We start from the raw sequence: 16,295 nt of genomic DNA on the forward strand, positions 1-16,295 counted from the left end.
AATGGCCCCCACTCTAATACTCTTCTGGAAGGCGCTGAAGATCTGGTTCTGCCAGCGGGCCTGGGGAACCCAGAATGGGATGGAGACCGTTAAATGGCTTGTGTAACACACTGTCAGCGGGGTGAGGGGTGGAGGAGTTATTTTATTGTATTATTTTATTAATTTGTTATATGATTATCTCTTTTATTAGCTTTATTGTTTTTTATATGAGGTTTTTATGTTTTTGTAAGCTACCTTGAGTTGCCATGTGCGAATAAGCGCCAATATAAATTTTCCTAAATAAATACATTTCCTAAATAAATGCTATTTCCATAGTTGATAGTTGTCGGGCAGGAGTTAGTGTGACAAAGTTTATTTATTTTCATATTTTATTTATAGTCTTTATTAAATTTCTGCACCACTCCCTCTTACCTAGGTGACATAATGGCGCAAATGATGCTACTTGTGCAAGGTGCATCAATTGCATCTTTTGTATGATGACAGCATCACAAATAATCTCTCCCTCTCCCTCTCTCTCACATACACACACACGCATGCACACACACATTCTCTCTCTCTCAAACACACACACACACACATCAGATGCTTATGGTTTCTCTGGTCAAAACTATCATAAAAGAGACCACACTCTAAGGTAGCAACTTGGCATTGTTGGAACAAATTTTACACAACAAAATTTGAAAAGTCTCCTGCAATGATAAATTCAGGGTGCAAGTATAAGGAATTTTAAAAAAAAATATCTTCAACAATACTTCAGTTTTTAAAAAAACAACAACAGTAATCCTACATGCAGGATTATAATGAAAAAATTACAACCTGGGAAAATATTATTCAAAAGCAGTTTATACAAAAGTCTGCACATTCATAACATGTCTGCAGATAAGAGGCAGTTTTGCATGAAGCACCCACTCACTCTAATAAGTTTAGCAAAAAGAAAACTAACACAAGACTTCGGCAAGAATTCCCACATCCCATCTTCTTTGGTTATTACTTTCCCATAATACAAAATGAAGACATTGATGTGGACAATTGCCCCCAAACTGACTGAGTATAACGTGTGCAATGGTTGTCAGTTTCAGATATTAAAATTATTTGTTAGGCTTCAGCTTGGATTTCATTATGTTTATAGATGAGTCTTGATTTTAAGAAGAAACAATAAGCACGGCTATAATGGCAGATAATATGGGGATCAGCACTTTATTCCAGACACCATTTGTAAATATAAAACACTCTTTCACTTTTTCTCAGTTCTTGGTACTGAGTGAACGATGCTAACATCTCTGTATTGTTTTTCCACAAAGATCTTTTAAGACCCTTCCAGGTTTTCAGTCTCTCAGTAAATTATAGGCTCTTAATGTTCGGTTGTTGATGAAATCCAGTTTTTTATATCCAGCCTTTAAAGTGAAAATAAAAATAAAATAAAAGGAAATGGAATATAGTTAACTACAATTTCAGGAACACTGAGGTAAATTCTCCATGAAAACACAAAGGTAAATTATTAAACATATATTAGGAATGAAATCAGAGGGGGTATTCAGCAGGTTCTGACCAGTTCTGGAGAACCAGTAGTGGAGATTTTGAGTAGTTCAGAACCAGAAAACACCACCTCTGACTGGCCCCACCCTCATCTATTCTCTGCCTCCTGAGTCCTGGCTGATTGGAAGGAAGTGAGGATTTTGCAGTATCCTTCCCCTGGAGTGGGGTGGGAATGGAGATTTTACAGTATCCTTCCCCTGCCACGCCCACCAAGCCACGCCCACAAAACCGGTAATAACATTTTTTGAATCCCACCACTGAATAAGATGCACATCCTACTGAAGCTACTTTGGGAGCCTAGAAAGAATACCAATTCATTTTTTTCTATTGGATTGGATTGAAGTTGGTTTAATTGATTTTAAATTAGTGTGGATCTGAAAGACACTTAAATTAGGTTGGGATTCAGGAGGGTGTAGACCAACTATTCATATCTATGGGCCTCTATTTGTTGGTCATGCTGCCTAGTAATTTGGAGACCTGCAGTCTCAACACTTTTGAGAGTATCAGATGTGAGACAACTAGCCTAGATTGTTGTTGTGATCATAAACAAACATATACAAAATATGTATTTGTCAGGATTGTGACGAGGTAGGGAGGAGTGCATTGCAATCCCTATGAAAACAACTGTCTGTAGTATTACATAAAAAAGTAAACACAGAAGTTAATCATGCAATTAAAATTACATTTAATTTGACACCGGTTGATGGTGTATATTGTATTTACATACGTGGAAAATTTCTATTAATTTAAATGGGCTTGTTGCCATTGACAGAAACAAACTGAATGTTGCAAAATAAAGCAGGAACCTGCAACCTCTGTTGGGCCAATTAGTTGCCACGATTAGTTTTTGATTGGCAGGCTGGAGGCTATGTTCTAAAATTGGTCCAGGGCAAATCAAAATTTCCTTTTCCGTTTCATTCACACTTAATTGAAATTAAACATATTTGATGGAATTACTTTCCTGTTATGTATTTATTGGTTTCGGTCACATTACAAATGAAAATTTGATCATTCCGTTTATGAGACTGGCCCTAAGACTTTTACAGATAAATGTAGCCCTGGGAATTCAGCTTGTGGTCCTGTGATTTAAAGGTGGGATATCTAACATGGAAAAGAATACTTTCTTGCTCATTGGTCAGTCTGAAATCTTTCAACAACTTGGAAGCCTTTGGGGGGGGGGGGCTGTGTTGGTTGTGTTGTCTCTAGGAAACTCTCCCATTGTTCGAAAAAACAAAACTAAAAAGGGTTATGGGGGAAAACAGGTGTTACCTGTCCAAAAGAATGCAGAAGCAGAAAGTGTTAGTAAATGCTACTTTCCAGTTGAAAAAATGTTTTGCGTATGCTATTCACAAAAGCATTTTCTACGGTGAGTGTAGCACCATGGCAAACACAACAAAAGTACATGGAGTTCCATTTTAATTAACAATTCCAAATTTCTAATAGGGTTAATTAGGGTTCAGTCTTGAAATATTTCGAATAACAAAAAATAAGTTAAAAGTATGACATTCCTTTAAAAATGAAGAAAAACGATAACAAGGAGGAAAAACAAAACCTGGCATGGCTCATGTCTTTAGATTGAAAAGGCGTTGGTTGAGTTGGCCAGAATGTGGATTTTTTTTTAACAGAGACCTCAGAAAAATAACACAAAGGTTTGTAAAGCCGTTTCAAAAGATTCCCGTCTTGTCTGCCAACTTACCTTTTTGTAAGCACTATGGAGATCAGTGTGAGACCACAAGGAATACAAGAGGATCGAGGCGGCTCTGCCACTTTTGCTGGGAACAATAGTAAAAAAACAACAACTTTTAAAGCAGTTCAGCATTGTACCAGCAGGAAGTTGAAAAGAACAAAACATTTCACAGAATTTCAACTTGAAAGAAACTTAGTAGGGAAAATAAAAGGTCCAAAGGAAGGACACAGGAAAAGGGCAGGCAGAAGAGACCATAGGCCATAAAAATATGTATTTTCAGATTCCCTTTAAACATGTTTTTTTTTTTAAAAAAAGAAACAAGGACAGAAAAAGTGCTCTTCTTCGTGCAACTTTTGCTGCAAACTTAAGTATTACAGATATTTATTTTAGGAATGGATACCTACTTGTCACTTTGGCTGATATTAATAACCTTTGAAACGCCATTGCTGTTCAAGAGAAGCCGAGCATTTGAGGAACTGTTTTGAGTCAGGTTGTACAAAGCATAGCAAGCAGAAGCCGCAATGTCGTTGTCCACAATGGACGTTGGGACAGAATTTGGCAGCATGGCAATCAATTCTGGCAATAGAACTCTGCCTGAAAAATAACCAAGATGTGCCCTTATTCTAAAGTTTAAAAATACCCATCACACGTTCTTCAAAATATGCTTGTATCTATTTAGTACACTATTCAGTTCTAATGAAACTTTTCTAATGCCCCACCACTGCAAATTTACTTCATGAAAATGTTAGGATTTATGGGTAGGCATGTAGTTGGATAACAGAATTGGCTAATCTTTCATAATCCGAAGGCCTCCAAATTTTGTAGGGCTTGCAAAATTCCCAACATTTCAAATGGCTCCAGCTCTTCTGCGATTTGGGCCCTCAAGACATTTGGAGAGTCACAATTTGGCAAAAACTAGTGGATGCCACCATACCTGTCCAATTCTGATTCCCAAACAACTAAAATAGTGTCTTGTGGCTGGCCATTACATATCAACCTTATCACTTCAAAAAGATTAAACTGGATGCAATTCACTCTCAGCCTTGATAGCTTACTGAAGAAATAGTGGGAATCTTCTGCTAAAGGTAGTCATAATATATCAAATTTATGCCCTCTTTTGCTTTTAGAACAGAATAGAATAACAGAATTGGAAGGGACCTTGAAGGCCTTCCAGTCCAACCTCCTGCTTAGGCAGGAAACCCTACACCGCTTCAGACAAATGGCTATCCAACATCTTCTTAAAGACTTCCAGTGTTGGAGCATTCACAACTTCTGGAGGCAAGCTGTTCCACTGATTAATTGTTCTAACTGTCAAGAAATTTCTCCTTAGTTCTAGGTTGCTTCTCTCCTTGATTAGTTTCCACCCATTGCTTCTTGTTCTACCGTCAGGTGCTTTGGAGAGTAGTTTGACTCCCTCTTCTTTGCGGCAGCCCCTGAGATATTGGAACACTGCTGTCATGTCTCCCCTAGTCCTTTTTTTCATTAAACTAGACATACCCAGGTCTAGTTCAACATCATTAACATCCTATTATACAATTAAAACCCATGCAAATAATCTTCATTAGGAGTGTGTATTTACCTATTTCATTGTGCAGCAAGGTGTTACGAGACAAGTTCCTGAGTAAGGAGACTGCTGTTTTCCTGACGCTTACGTTGCTCACATGTAGCATGTTTAGAATATTTGGGAGGCCATTGGCCTTCTTGACAATGATATGAGCTGCCCCAAATGGCATCTGTCAGGAAACACATACAGCGTTTAGAATTCGCCATTCCATATCATAGAATCTTGTATACCATGCATAATTCTCTTCCAGAAAGTGGATTGTTATTATTGTCAGTCCCCAAACAAAGGCATTTCAAGTATTAAGAAAACATCCCCACCTCCAAAGAAGAGCAGAATTCTGTGGCAGGCAATACTGATGGAAAGGAAGGGTGGCTAGTAGGACAGATTAGAAAAGGCTGAGCGCCAAAGAATTGAGGCCTTTGAACTATGGTGCTGGAGAAGACTCCTGTGAGTCTGAACTGCAAGGCGATCAAACCAGTCAGTCCTAGAGGAGATCAACCCTGACTGCTCTTTAGAAGGCCAGATCCTGAAGATGAAACTCAAATACTTTGGCCACCTAATGAGAATGAAGTACTCCCTGGAGAAGAGCCTAATGCTGGGAAAGATTGAGGGCAAAAGAAGAAGGGGACGACAGAGAATGAGGTGGCTGGATGGAGTCACTGAAGCAGTAGGCATGAGCTTAAATGGACTCCAGAGAGTGGTAGAGGACAGGAAGGCCTGGAGGAACTTTGTTCATAGGGTCACAATGGGTCGGTCATGACTTCGTAACTAACAACAACAACCAGCAGGGAAATTTCTAAATGTTCACTTAGTTTTATGCAGGCCTTTATTGTCAACCAGATTAATGTTATACTGGTTTAATCATTCTTTTTTTTATAAAAAGTTTTTTTTTATTTTTTATTTTCAAAACAAACACAACATATCCTCCTTTACATACTGTAGAAAGTGTATTAGTTGGTTACAAAAAGGCTTACGTGAATCTCTTCTACAGTCAACAAACAGAATTCATACTAACTCAAGTATTTTAACTCAGATATTTATACATGTTACCATCATACCACCTCCATTTTCATTTGACTATAATTGTTTAAACGTCCTTCATCATAAAATGTAGCAAGATTTAATACATAACCACATACTGGCATTTCATTTACTATTTCTAAAATCCTCCAATAACACTGAATCCTTATGTCCTATTCTAGCTAAACATCCATAATATTTAATAACAAAATTTTCTAATCCTCCTTTCCAAATCATTGTTTCAATTTACATCCAATTTCCTTATGTTGTACCCATACCTATATATACGTTGTTATCATTATCCCTCCTTTATTTAATCATTCTGTTTAATCATTCTGGTTTAATCATTCTGTTCTATTCCCTATGGCTCCATTATAAGTTTTTTTTTCTCTATGTGCTGCTCTGAACGTATCCAAGAGAAACAACAGTAAAATAACAGTATTAATACCAGCCACATCCATTTCCTTTTCAGATACTTACTGGTCCACTGCCAGCAGTGAGGTTCTGCAGAGCACCGAGAGATGCTTCTTGAGTGAAATTTCTAGTGCTTTCTGCTATTAGGGACAAATATATCCTGATCAGTGTGGAATGCCAGAGCTTTTCAACGCCTCTGGGGTTACTCTTTTCTTCCGGCAGAGGCGTATCTTGTTGCTTTTAAAAAGGCAAACAGATTAATACTTCAGAAATGAAGTGAGAAAAAATCAAAGTCTTCTTGGAGTAGAGCTAGTCTGACTCCTTAATAGTAGCTAGTAAAATATAGAGACCAACAGCCCTAAATGTCAATGAATGTCTACTGTAAATCATTGTGTGGGTTTAATAGTGCATAAAACCTCTGTAGCAATAGCACTTAGACTTATATACTGCTTTACAGTATTTTACAGCCCACTCTAAGCAGTTTACAGAGTCAGCTTATTGCCCCCAACAATCTGGGTCCTCACTTTACCCACCTTGGAAGGCTGAGTCAACCTTGAGCTGGTGAGATTTGAACTGCCAAACTCAGGCATCTGGCAATCAGCAGAAATAGCCTGCAGTACTGCACTCTAACCATTGCACCACCACGGCTCATAATATACTGTAACTCCTATTTGAGCAGCCATGTAAAGACTGATCATTAAGAATAACCAGCGAAAAGAGATTATTGCTGCATCTGCTGATTACTCATGATTATTGGGGATGACCATCTGGTACTTTAAAGAGGAAAGAAATTCACATCTAATGGCTATATTTTTCTATAAGTTAGAGATCCAACTTTAGGTTGCTGTTTTTAATCATTTAGTCGTGTCCGACTCTTGATGACTTTATAGGCAAGTGCTCTCCATGCTACCCTTTCATGCACAGCTTCTTTCAATTGTTGTATGTTCAACTTTGCACCAGGCATGATGTTATCAAGCCAATAGGTTCTTTGCTTGCTCCTTCTTCTCTGTCCACTAACCATTCCTAGTATCATTGCCTTCTCCAATGAATTCACATGCATAACATGGCCAAAGTAAATTAGACATAGTCTTATGATTTCAGCTTCCAGTGATGTGTTTGGTTTCATATGATTTAACACCTCTCTGTTAGTTACTCTGGCACCACCTTTATAATCTTAAATAATTGTTAGGTCCACAGAACATCTGGGGCGAGAAGACATCTGAAAAACTAGATTAACAAATTTGTCTATGTAACAAACCTGGTCACAATTTCATATCTTAACTTTATACCATCGAGCCTGATGAATGGTTTTATAAGATTAGCAAGTTTTCTATAGCATTCTGGTTTAGTTCTAATAAAGATATTTCATCCTGGAGAATGTCTATCTATATTGCTGCTAAGAGTTAATGACAATTTGATGGTACATAACACATGCATGAATGCATCCATCTGTCCATCAAAATAACCCCCATCTGTACTTTTCAGATTTTCTTCCCTTACTACCAAGGATTACTTATCTTTATTTTATGAATATTGCTTCATGCGTAAGGGATCTTTTTCACACAACATATTTCCATATTACATACATTATATATTCTATATTAGTAAACCTTCAAAGTTGTGTCCATCATCTCTATTAAGATTAAAATTCCCAGCATTCCAATAAGATCCTTCTAGGGATGTCTCATTATGGGTAAGTGTGAGTTTCAGACAAAAGTTTCTCAGAGACATTGGGCAGTCTATCACAAAACTGTTGTCCCCTCCTTACATCTCTGTTACCTGCTTTGCTTTCCTGCTCCTTGTTCCAAAACATCCAATGTTGTTCCTGGATGGATCATCCCTTTTTGACACATAGAGTTTCTCAGAATAATGATTAGGGAGTTCATCCTCTAACTGGTAAGAAAGATTATGTAGAATGCACACACAATTCTCTGTAGACTGGAAAAATGAATAAATACATTACTCTGACTGTGTAAATAATGGTGGGGGGGGGGAATCTGGAATGTACTGTAGATTCAAGCATTCAGATAACCATTGGCCTTATTTTATAGCTCTTAGTAATTGTGAAAAGCAACAGTACTGCAAATTTTTCAAATCAGCTCTAATTCCTTATCAGGTAAACAGCAGAGATCTGGAATCAATGAATGAATGAATGGAGTTGTGTGTTTAGATGCACTTAGAGCAACTAGTAAAAGATGAGAAATGTTAATTCATTTCATACTTCAATAATCTGCCAGACAGTTAGGATTGAATTTAAAGTATTAAATTTTACTTGTTTAAACCTTAAGTTAAGTTAAATCTATTAAGTTAAAGCTTAACCTATTACAGTTTCTACTGTTTTGGAACTGGAGGATGGATGCCTTATACTTGATCAAGTCTTCTAAACTTTTTAAGTCAGAGAGAGAAAGCGAAGACAACATTGGAGTGCACAAACCCAGCCAAAAGTCTAGGTTTGATAAGATTCTCCACACGTCTTCTATTTTGCACCATCCAGACATAACAACTCCTCCCACCATTACCAACCACTATGGCTGGTTCTCACAACATGGGAACAGCATCTGGAGGATGCAAAGTTGTAGATCTCTGGTAGTATTTTAGCCTATGTGGTGCTTGTGCCTTGTAGTGGTGCTTTTGGGTAATCTCAAGCAAGTTGTTTTCAGCAGAATATATTAACATGGAATTAAGAATTTTATAGCTGGAGATGTATTTATTACTCATATATTTCAGCAGTTGCCTGATTCCAAATGACTCTGGGCAGTTTACCCTTTGAAAGCAAGAAACAATAAAAATTAAGAAACAGTTCATGGATGCCCAGAGGAGAAAATCAGAATAAGTACAGTGATTCAGCAATCACCCTATCTCAAAGCTTGAGAAAACAGCTAGATTTTCAAGGACTTTTAAAACATCGGAATGTCCCCAAAACTCAACAGCATAAAAGGTGATTCATAAGAGGGGATGAATATCAACACAGTTTGGAGACAGTGCCAGAAAGAAATGCTCTCTATCTTAATCCCAGAGATTTCACTGGTTTGGAAAAGTTACCTTATCATCTGGTTTACGATCTGCAGTTGTTCCTTGTATATAATATACCAGCGAATCAATCAATCCATCACATTCCCTCATTTTCTTTCTCCCTTCAGGGCCAGCAGAGCTCATGTTTCTGTAAATAAGGTAATAAAATTGATCACAAGAATATTATACATCAGTTTCTTAGCTCTGATTTTTGTGAAGGATTTTATAACAGAAGATTCCACTTTTGTGTCTAGGGCAGTGGTGGGTTGCTGCGGGTATGGCCTGGTAGGGGCGTACCGGTAGTGGCCGGGAGCAGCTGAGAGCGTACCGGTACGGTGGCTCGTTTGGGCCACCCGCCCGCCCTTTATAGCTGTTTTTATGGGAAAGGGCAAAATGCGCACGCATGCACAATGTGCAGTGCCTGTGTGAGCTCCAGCAAGCATCTGGTTGTCGCAGGGGTGGTGGATTATGCATGGGTGCACAACGCACATCAGGCATGTGCACAGCGCACGTCTGATGCGTGCATGAACAGACCCCGAGCAATGTACCAGTAGCGAAAATAAGAGCAACCCACCACTGGTCTAGGGCTCCAGCTTAGAAACATTGCATCCAGGTTTTGGCTTTATTGTTCATCCATGTTTAATGTCAGGATCAGAAACTGTTTCTTTCATACAAGACAGATTACAGATAGTCCTCAATGATAATCTGTTCAGTGAATACTCAAAGTTATGATGGTGGAGAACAAATGCTACTTATTGAAAGTCCTCAAATATCAATAGCACCAAGACTTATATACTGCTCCATAGTGCTTTACAGTAATTGTAAAATACTCTTTGAGCAATTTACAAATGTCAGATACTGCCCCCAACTATCTGGGTCCTTATTTTACTGATGTTGGAAGGATGGAAGGCTGAGTCAACCTTGAGCCAGTCAGGATCAAACTCCTGACTGTGACGGAGTTGGGCTGCAATACTGCTTTCTAACCACTGTGCCACCCAGCTCAAAGTTACAGTTATTGCAACTCCCCTATGGTCAAGCAATGAAAATTTGGGTGCTGGGCAACCTTCCATATTTATGATTGCATAAAATTGGTATAAAACTCATAAACTACTAAAATATTTTTTTCTGAAAGTCCCCATCGATTGATGCAATCTCTCAAACTCCAAATCAACATCTATTACTTTAGTTCTTTACTCATACTTAACACGAAGCTTCATCCTTTAAGAACAATGTGGAGTGCATTTAATTCAGAAGTATGTTCAGTAGAGATTTATAACCAGTAAGGGGGCAGATTTCTGCTGGACCATTTGGCTTAATTTACAGAAAACAGATTCTATGATAAAAAAAAATCCATTTTATTTATTTTTCATCTCTTGTAATTAAACTGTAATTCTATATATGTTGAACAGGAAAGTAAATCAGTGGGGCTTTACCTTCTGAATAGACAAGTTTAAGATTGCACAGCCAGACATTTGCTTCTCAACAGAAAATCATTCACTGTACATTCTGGCAATTATCTTAAGCAGAGAATAAATAACATTTGCTTGTTAGCTCCAATTTATGTAACAAGGAAACCACTTCGATAGTCACAGGGGAAAGCAAATTTAATGCTTTTCTTGCATAGTGGCAACACCAACTACAAAATGACAGATGCGTACACTCTTACCAGGCAGCCCAAATCTATACAGAATTAGATATACCCAAGTTAATTGACTTAGACGCCTTTAAAACCAGTCTGTTAAATATATTGTAGAACAGACAGTAACGTCTGAAACTGTTGCACTGTTCTGCACAGAGACTATGATTATTCTAAATCAGATTTCTGTTAGACAGCTCAAATAAGAGCAGTTGTTTCTACACTGTATAACTGAAGATCAATAAAAGAATTTTCAGAAAGTTGACCCACTTATATAACAGTGAGCAGGTTGGAGATCATACTATTTGTGAAATGTGTGCACTTTGCTTGTTCTTCTTAAAATTGGTTTTTGCATAGAGTTTTCTCTGTATTTCTGTTTTAAAAATGTCAATAAAATTACATTACTATTGAATCATTTTGACGTTCTCTTCCTTCTTGCATCCCTTTTCTCTTTTGAATTGATTTGACAGTGAGTCTGAAGGCAGGGAGGGGCTCTTCCTCTGACTGTCCACATTCTCTTATAAATGCCCTCTATGATTAGTTTTTCATTTCTCCCTCCAAAATCCAGAGGTCGGTCTCTCTGGCTATCCAGAGCAAGATAAAACATCTGTGCAGAGACAGCAGAATAAAATAGAGTTGAGTCGAATCGAGTCGAGTCAAGTCGAGTAGTCTTCAAGCATGAGTTGAGTCAAGTGGAGTGGAGTGGGATGGGGTGGAATGGAATGGAATAGTCCAACCCACTGCTCAGGCAGGAAACCCTACTCCACCACAGACAAATCTTCTTAAAAACTTTGGAAGTTGGAAAGGACCTTGGAGGTCTTTTAGTCCAACCCCCTGCCTAGGCAGGAAACCCTATACCATTTCAGACAAATGGCTATCCAACATCTTCTTAAAGACTTCCAGTGTTGGGCATTCACAACTTCTGGAGGCAAGCTGTTCCACTGATTAATTGTTCTAACTGTCAGGAAATTTCTCCTTAGTTCTACGTTGCTTCCCTCCTTGATTAGTTTCCATCCATTGCTTCTTGTCCTTCCCTCGGGTGCTTTGGAGAAGTTAAGCATCATTTACTGCTACTCAATCTTCCCCTTTCACGCGTTCCCATTGACTCCGCAAATGAGAGGACCATGCATTAAATAAAGTTCTTTTTTTTTTTACAAGAAGCTTCAAAATGTTTGTTGCACAGTGTGCTTGTTATTCGGGATTCCAGCCATTCTACTGTACTTCATTCCTCTTTGCTGATGTTACACAGGTAGTTCCTCATGCTGCAACCGCTCAAAGTTACAACGGAGTCCCTCAACAGCTACTCACAACCTGGTTTTTGAAGTTCTGATGTTGGCCTTCCCCATGTGACCACATTTTGAGCACTCAGGAAACGGCCTGCAATGTCCCATGGTCACATGACCATAATTTACGACATTCCCCCCTTATAAACTGGTTGTTTACTTTCAGTTCCTGGGGGGAGGGGAGGAAAGCTCTATAGCAGGGGTGTCCAAACTTGGGAACTTTAAGACTTGTGGACTTCAACTCCCAGAATTTCCCAGCTGGCTGGCTGGGGAATTCTGGGAGTTGAACTCCACAAGTCTTAAAGTTCCCAAGTTTGGACACCCCTGCTCTATAGTGACAATAGATTTGCTTAACAACAATGGTGTTTGCTCAATAACCACAGTATGTGTTTTTTTTTTTTTTTTTTTTTTGTAATAAAATTTTTATTGGTTTTTCAAAATTTATAGGGAAAAGGGTAAATGGACAGGTATACAAATTTTGGCAGTTGCAAAGTGTGTGAGGCCCCCCTCCCTCCATACCCATAGCGTACATTTATATATAATGCATTAGTATATAATTGATTATAATCAGCATATTAGTTCTATTATTAAATTCAATCAGATTAAACATTACAATATAAAATCCAAATATAATTCCATTTTCACTTTCGGTCAATTTATAATAATATGATTTTCATATTTATTTCTGTGATCTGAGTCTTCTTGCTATTGCCCCATCTCCCTCCACTGGCAGAGCTCTGGCCCCTCCCGTGTCCTGCGTGTCCGTTGTAGTGTCTGGTGGTTTCTCTAGGAGTGTTTTATTTTTTTCCATAAAGGCCTGCGCCTCTATGGGTGAATTAATTCTGATTCTTGTCTCCTCCCAGAATATCAGCATACCTTCAGGCATCAACCATCTAAACCACACCCCTTTCTGGTATAATTTATTCGCTAATTGCGAATAATTTTTTCTTTTTTCTCTAATCTTCTTAGGGATCTGCTTCAGAATGGTTATCTCCATATCATGATATGTCAATGCTTGCCCCCTTTGTACACCCAGAATTTCATCTCTTGTGGTTTTTCTAAGGAATTTAATGTGAACCTCCCTGGGTACATTGTGTGTTCTAGCATAAGCTGAGTTCACTCTATAAACCAGATCTATATCCCACCCCATCTGTTGTTTTTCTTTGTGTGTATAGTCAGCCAGAATGTTTGTCATGATGTCCCTTATATTTTCCCCATCTTCTTCTATAACATTTTGAAATCTAAGATAATAGGACATTCTCTCAAATTCTAATTTCATCTGTTGGATGTCAAGATCTTTGTTCCCTTTCTGCACAGCTTCCACCCCCCCCCTCACCTCCTCCACCCCCCCTTCCACAAGATTCAGTCTTTGTGAGTTCTTATATATTTGGGCTTGATTTTCTTTAATTTCATCTTTCATTTCCCTTAACTGTTTCTTGATTTCCTCCTGGCCCTGTAGAATTTGTTGAAGCATTTGTTGAAAGTCCATCTCTGTAGTCTTATGTTGCATCAGTTCTGTTATCTTTGACTGTGTGGCTGGACTGGATGTTGCGGATGTTGGAGCAGAAGTGGCAAAGCCAGGTTTTCCAGGAGGGGGTCTTTTAGATGCCATCCTTTATAACATTAAAAGTTCAGTCCAAATATGAAGTAAGCAGTTAGAAAAGAAGGGTAGCCAGGTGAATCCGGGAGCAGAATAACCAGGCAGAAGAGAATCTCTCCAATAAGTCTGGCAATAGATAGAAAATTTCCCCTAGAAGGTTAAAAAAATACCAATCCACAAGAGGTTCCTCTGGGAGACACGGAGACAAAGACCGGAAGCCTGAATTTTAAAGGTGGAGTCAGGTTTCAGAGTTCATAAAGACAACGGAAGTGTGCCATCTTGCCCTGCCAGTTTTGGGCACAGAGGCGTAACAAAGTTTTAAAAAGTTCCAAAAGTCCTCAAATCATTGTAATATGTAAAATTAAATTGAAAAGAAAATCATCTCAGCCTAAGTGAGGCTTCATTCGTTGGCTCTCCCCCCTCCTCCTTCCCCGGGGGCTGAGAGCAAAATTGTTTCTTGCCGCTTGTCCAAGGGGGGGGGGAAACCCCCCTCCCTCCAGCCGCACCTCCAAAATGCTCCGAAAGTTATTTTAAAGTTTTAAAAGCTGAATCAAATCTTCATGCAAAGTAAGGGATGAAGAGAGAGGCAACCTCACCGCACCGCAGCTGCTTCCTTCAATTGTAGCATTCTCCAGTCGGCTTGTAGCGAGGCGCGAGGCGTGGAAACGCGATGCGCCCTCCGAGCTTGCTCCCCGGTGCCTTGGGCGCGCGAGAGAGCTCCCGCCGGCTGCCGCCGCTGCAGGAGACCTCCGCGATGCCGCCCCTCCGGCAGGACCCCTCTGCGGGGTGTCCTGTGCCCCCCAAGGAGTGGGGAAGCCCACCGGGGAGCCGGAGCGGGCAAAGAGCTGCCCGTCGCCGCCGCCGCCGGAACCGAGCGTGGAAAACTTTTTTTTTTTTTTTTTTTTTTTTTTTTTTTTTTTTTTTTTTTTTTTTTCACAGTATGTGTTTTATAGCTGCCGTAAAAAAAAAGGTTGTACAATCAGATCCAGTCATACTATGATCTACTTTGTGACCATCATGCCTTCAACCATAAATGGGCAGGCTCAGTTATGGTCTTAAATTGAGGGCTATTCATTTGCTGGTCAGTACAGTTTTCCCTAGACTATTTTCAGGGGAGGGGGCTGGGCATATTTTTGATTCTTCAAATGGTGGGAGTTACCCAACATTTCCAAAGATTTTATTTCTTTACAACTGGGACTGTTCTGTTGCACAATTAAAGCAGGACTCTGTCCTTGAACGGTGGAGAGAGCGAGAGATATTATCAAAATCCTATCCTCCTGTGTGAAAACACACTCCCAATTTAAATTTAAAAGAAGCAGAACAAACCAAGCAACAAGTAAGCATTCAAGCAGCAGCAGGTTAACGTCTTACAAGAAAGATAAACTCAAAACCCTTCAGGATAAACCACCTTCTTCCCTGTATATTGAAAAACAGGCACGATAATCCCAGAAAGTCCTGTTGATCGATTACTTTTTGCAGTACAAAGGATCGCTTTTTAGTTGGAATTATTTGGAGATGGGGGAGAATGTGTACCAGACCCCCAATAAAAACAGCTTCTGGTTTTGGGTTTCTCCTGCCTGCTGCAAAGCTGTTTCCTCCTGCTCAGCTAGCTCCCAGCTCATTATCAATGTGGAAAAAAAATGATTATGCGTTTTCACAAAGCTATGGACTACACTCGAAAGGGCACGTTCACCCTTTTGTCAGTTTGCAAACACTGTTGACAGTGGCATGTTTGCAACAGCTTTTCTTGTGCATATAGAAATAGTTGTGTGGCGAGAGCTAAATAAAACAAAAGAGATAAGGGTGGAATTCTGAACTCCATTGCTTGGATTGGAGCACCCTGAGTGCATTTCAAAACTAACCTCACAACCGCAGCCCTAGCAAAAAGGAAATTATCTGATGTTGGATAAACAAAATGGGATTGTTGCTTTGTGGTCTTAGCAGCCATGGAAGACTGTCAAGAAGGGGTGCAAAGCCAAGTCACAAATTTCCTTTTTCAAGGATTTTAAGACATTAAACATGTGTCTCCCCCCCCCCCCAATGCTTTATTCCTTGAATGGATGCCTGAAGTGAGGGCTGCATACCGCTCTATATATTGCCTTTTAATTTTATCTCACCTAAAATGCAAGGTTTTTTTTTTAAAAAAGATCTGAATGACATATTTCATAAACAGAGCAGTAAACTATATTCTGAATATGGTCTGATCTGAAAAAAATCACTTGGTTAAGATGGATAGGTATAAAAATTAGAAAGAAAGAGAGAGAAAGGAAGGAAGGAAAGAAAGATAAAGAAGGAACAAAAGAAAGAAGGAAGGAAGAAAAGAAAGAAAGAAAGGAAGGAAGGAGGAAGGGGAGAAAAGAAAGAAAAAAGGAAGGAAGTTTTAGTAGGTAGAAGTTTCTTACTGATCTTCCCTGGATCTGGAAGCTAAGATGGGATGGCATTCTTAGCACAGGCAATTCGTGACTTACAACCATTTTTTAGTGATCGTTCAAAAGTTGCAGATGATACAACAGTGACTGTATGAATCCGCATACAGACGGGAG

The 16,295-nt window shown here is 39.1% G+C and overlaps 1 protein-coding gene across 2 annotated transcripts in view; it reads right to left on the reverse strand.

Moving 5' to 3' along the window:
• Positions 1 to 630: 630 nt before the first annotated feature.
• Positions 631 to 16,295, reverse strand: part of PKP2 (plakophilin 2) — a 76,276-nt gene continuing 60,611 nt past the window's right edge. Inside the window, exons 7-13 of one of the 2 annotated variants that reach the window (XM_081956645.1) lie at positions 9,264 to 9,381; positions 8,001 to 8,159; positions 6,288 to 6,458; positions 4,803 to 4,956; positions 3,628 to 3,817; positions 3,233 to 3,308; positions 631 to 1,394 (exon numbers count right to left, since the gene is read on the reverse strand). In XM_081956645.1, the coding sequence (XP_081812771.1) occupies positions 1,326 to 1,394; positions 3,233 to 3,308; positions 3,628 to 3,817; positions 4,803 to 4,956; positions 6,288 to 6,458; positions 8,001 to 8,159; positions 9,264 to 9,381 (937 nt within the window). In that variant the 3' untranslated portion in view covers positions 631 to 1,325. Of the gene's footprint in view, positions 1,395 to 3,232; positions 3,309 to 3,627; positions 3,818 to 4,802; positions 4,957 to 6,287; positions 6,462 to 8,000; positions 8,160 to 9,263; positions 9,382 to 16,295 lie in introns of both variants that reach the window. The other variant, XM_081956644.1, reaches the window with a different exon arrangement.

Source organism: Natrix helvetica (assembly GCF_964273705.1).
Source record: "Natrix helvetica genome assembly, chromosome: 6".
NCBI classification, from domain to species: Eukaryota; Metazoa; Chordata; class Lepidosauria; order Squamata; family Natricidae; genus Natrix; species Natrix helvetica.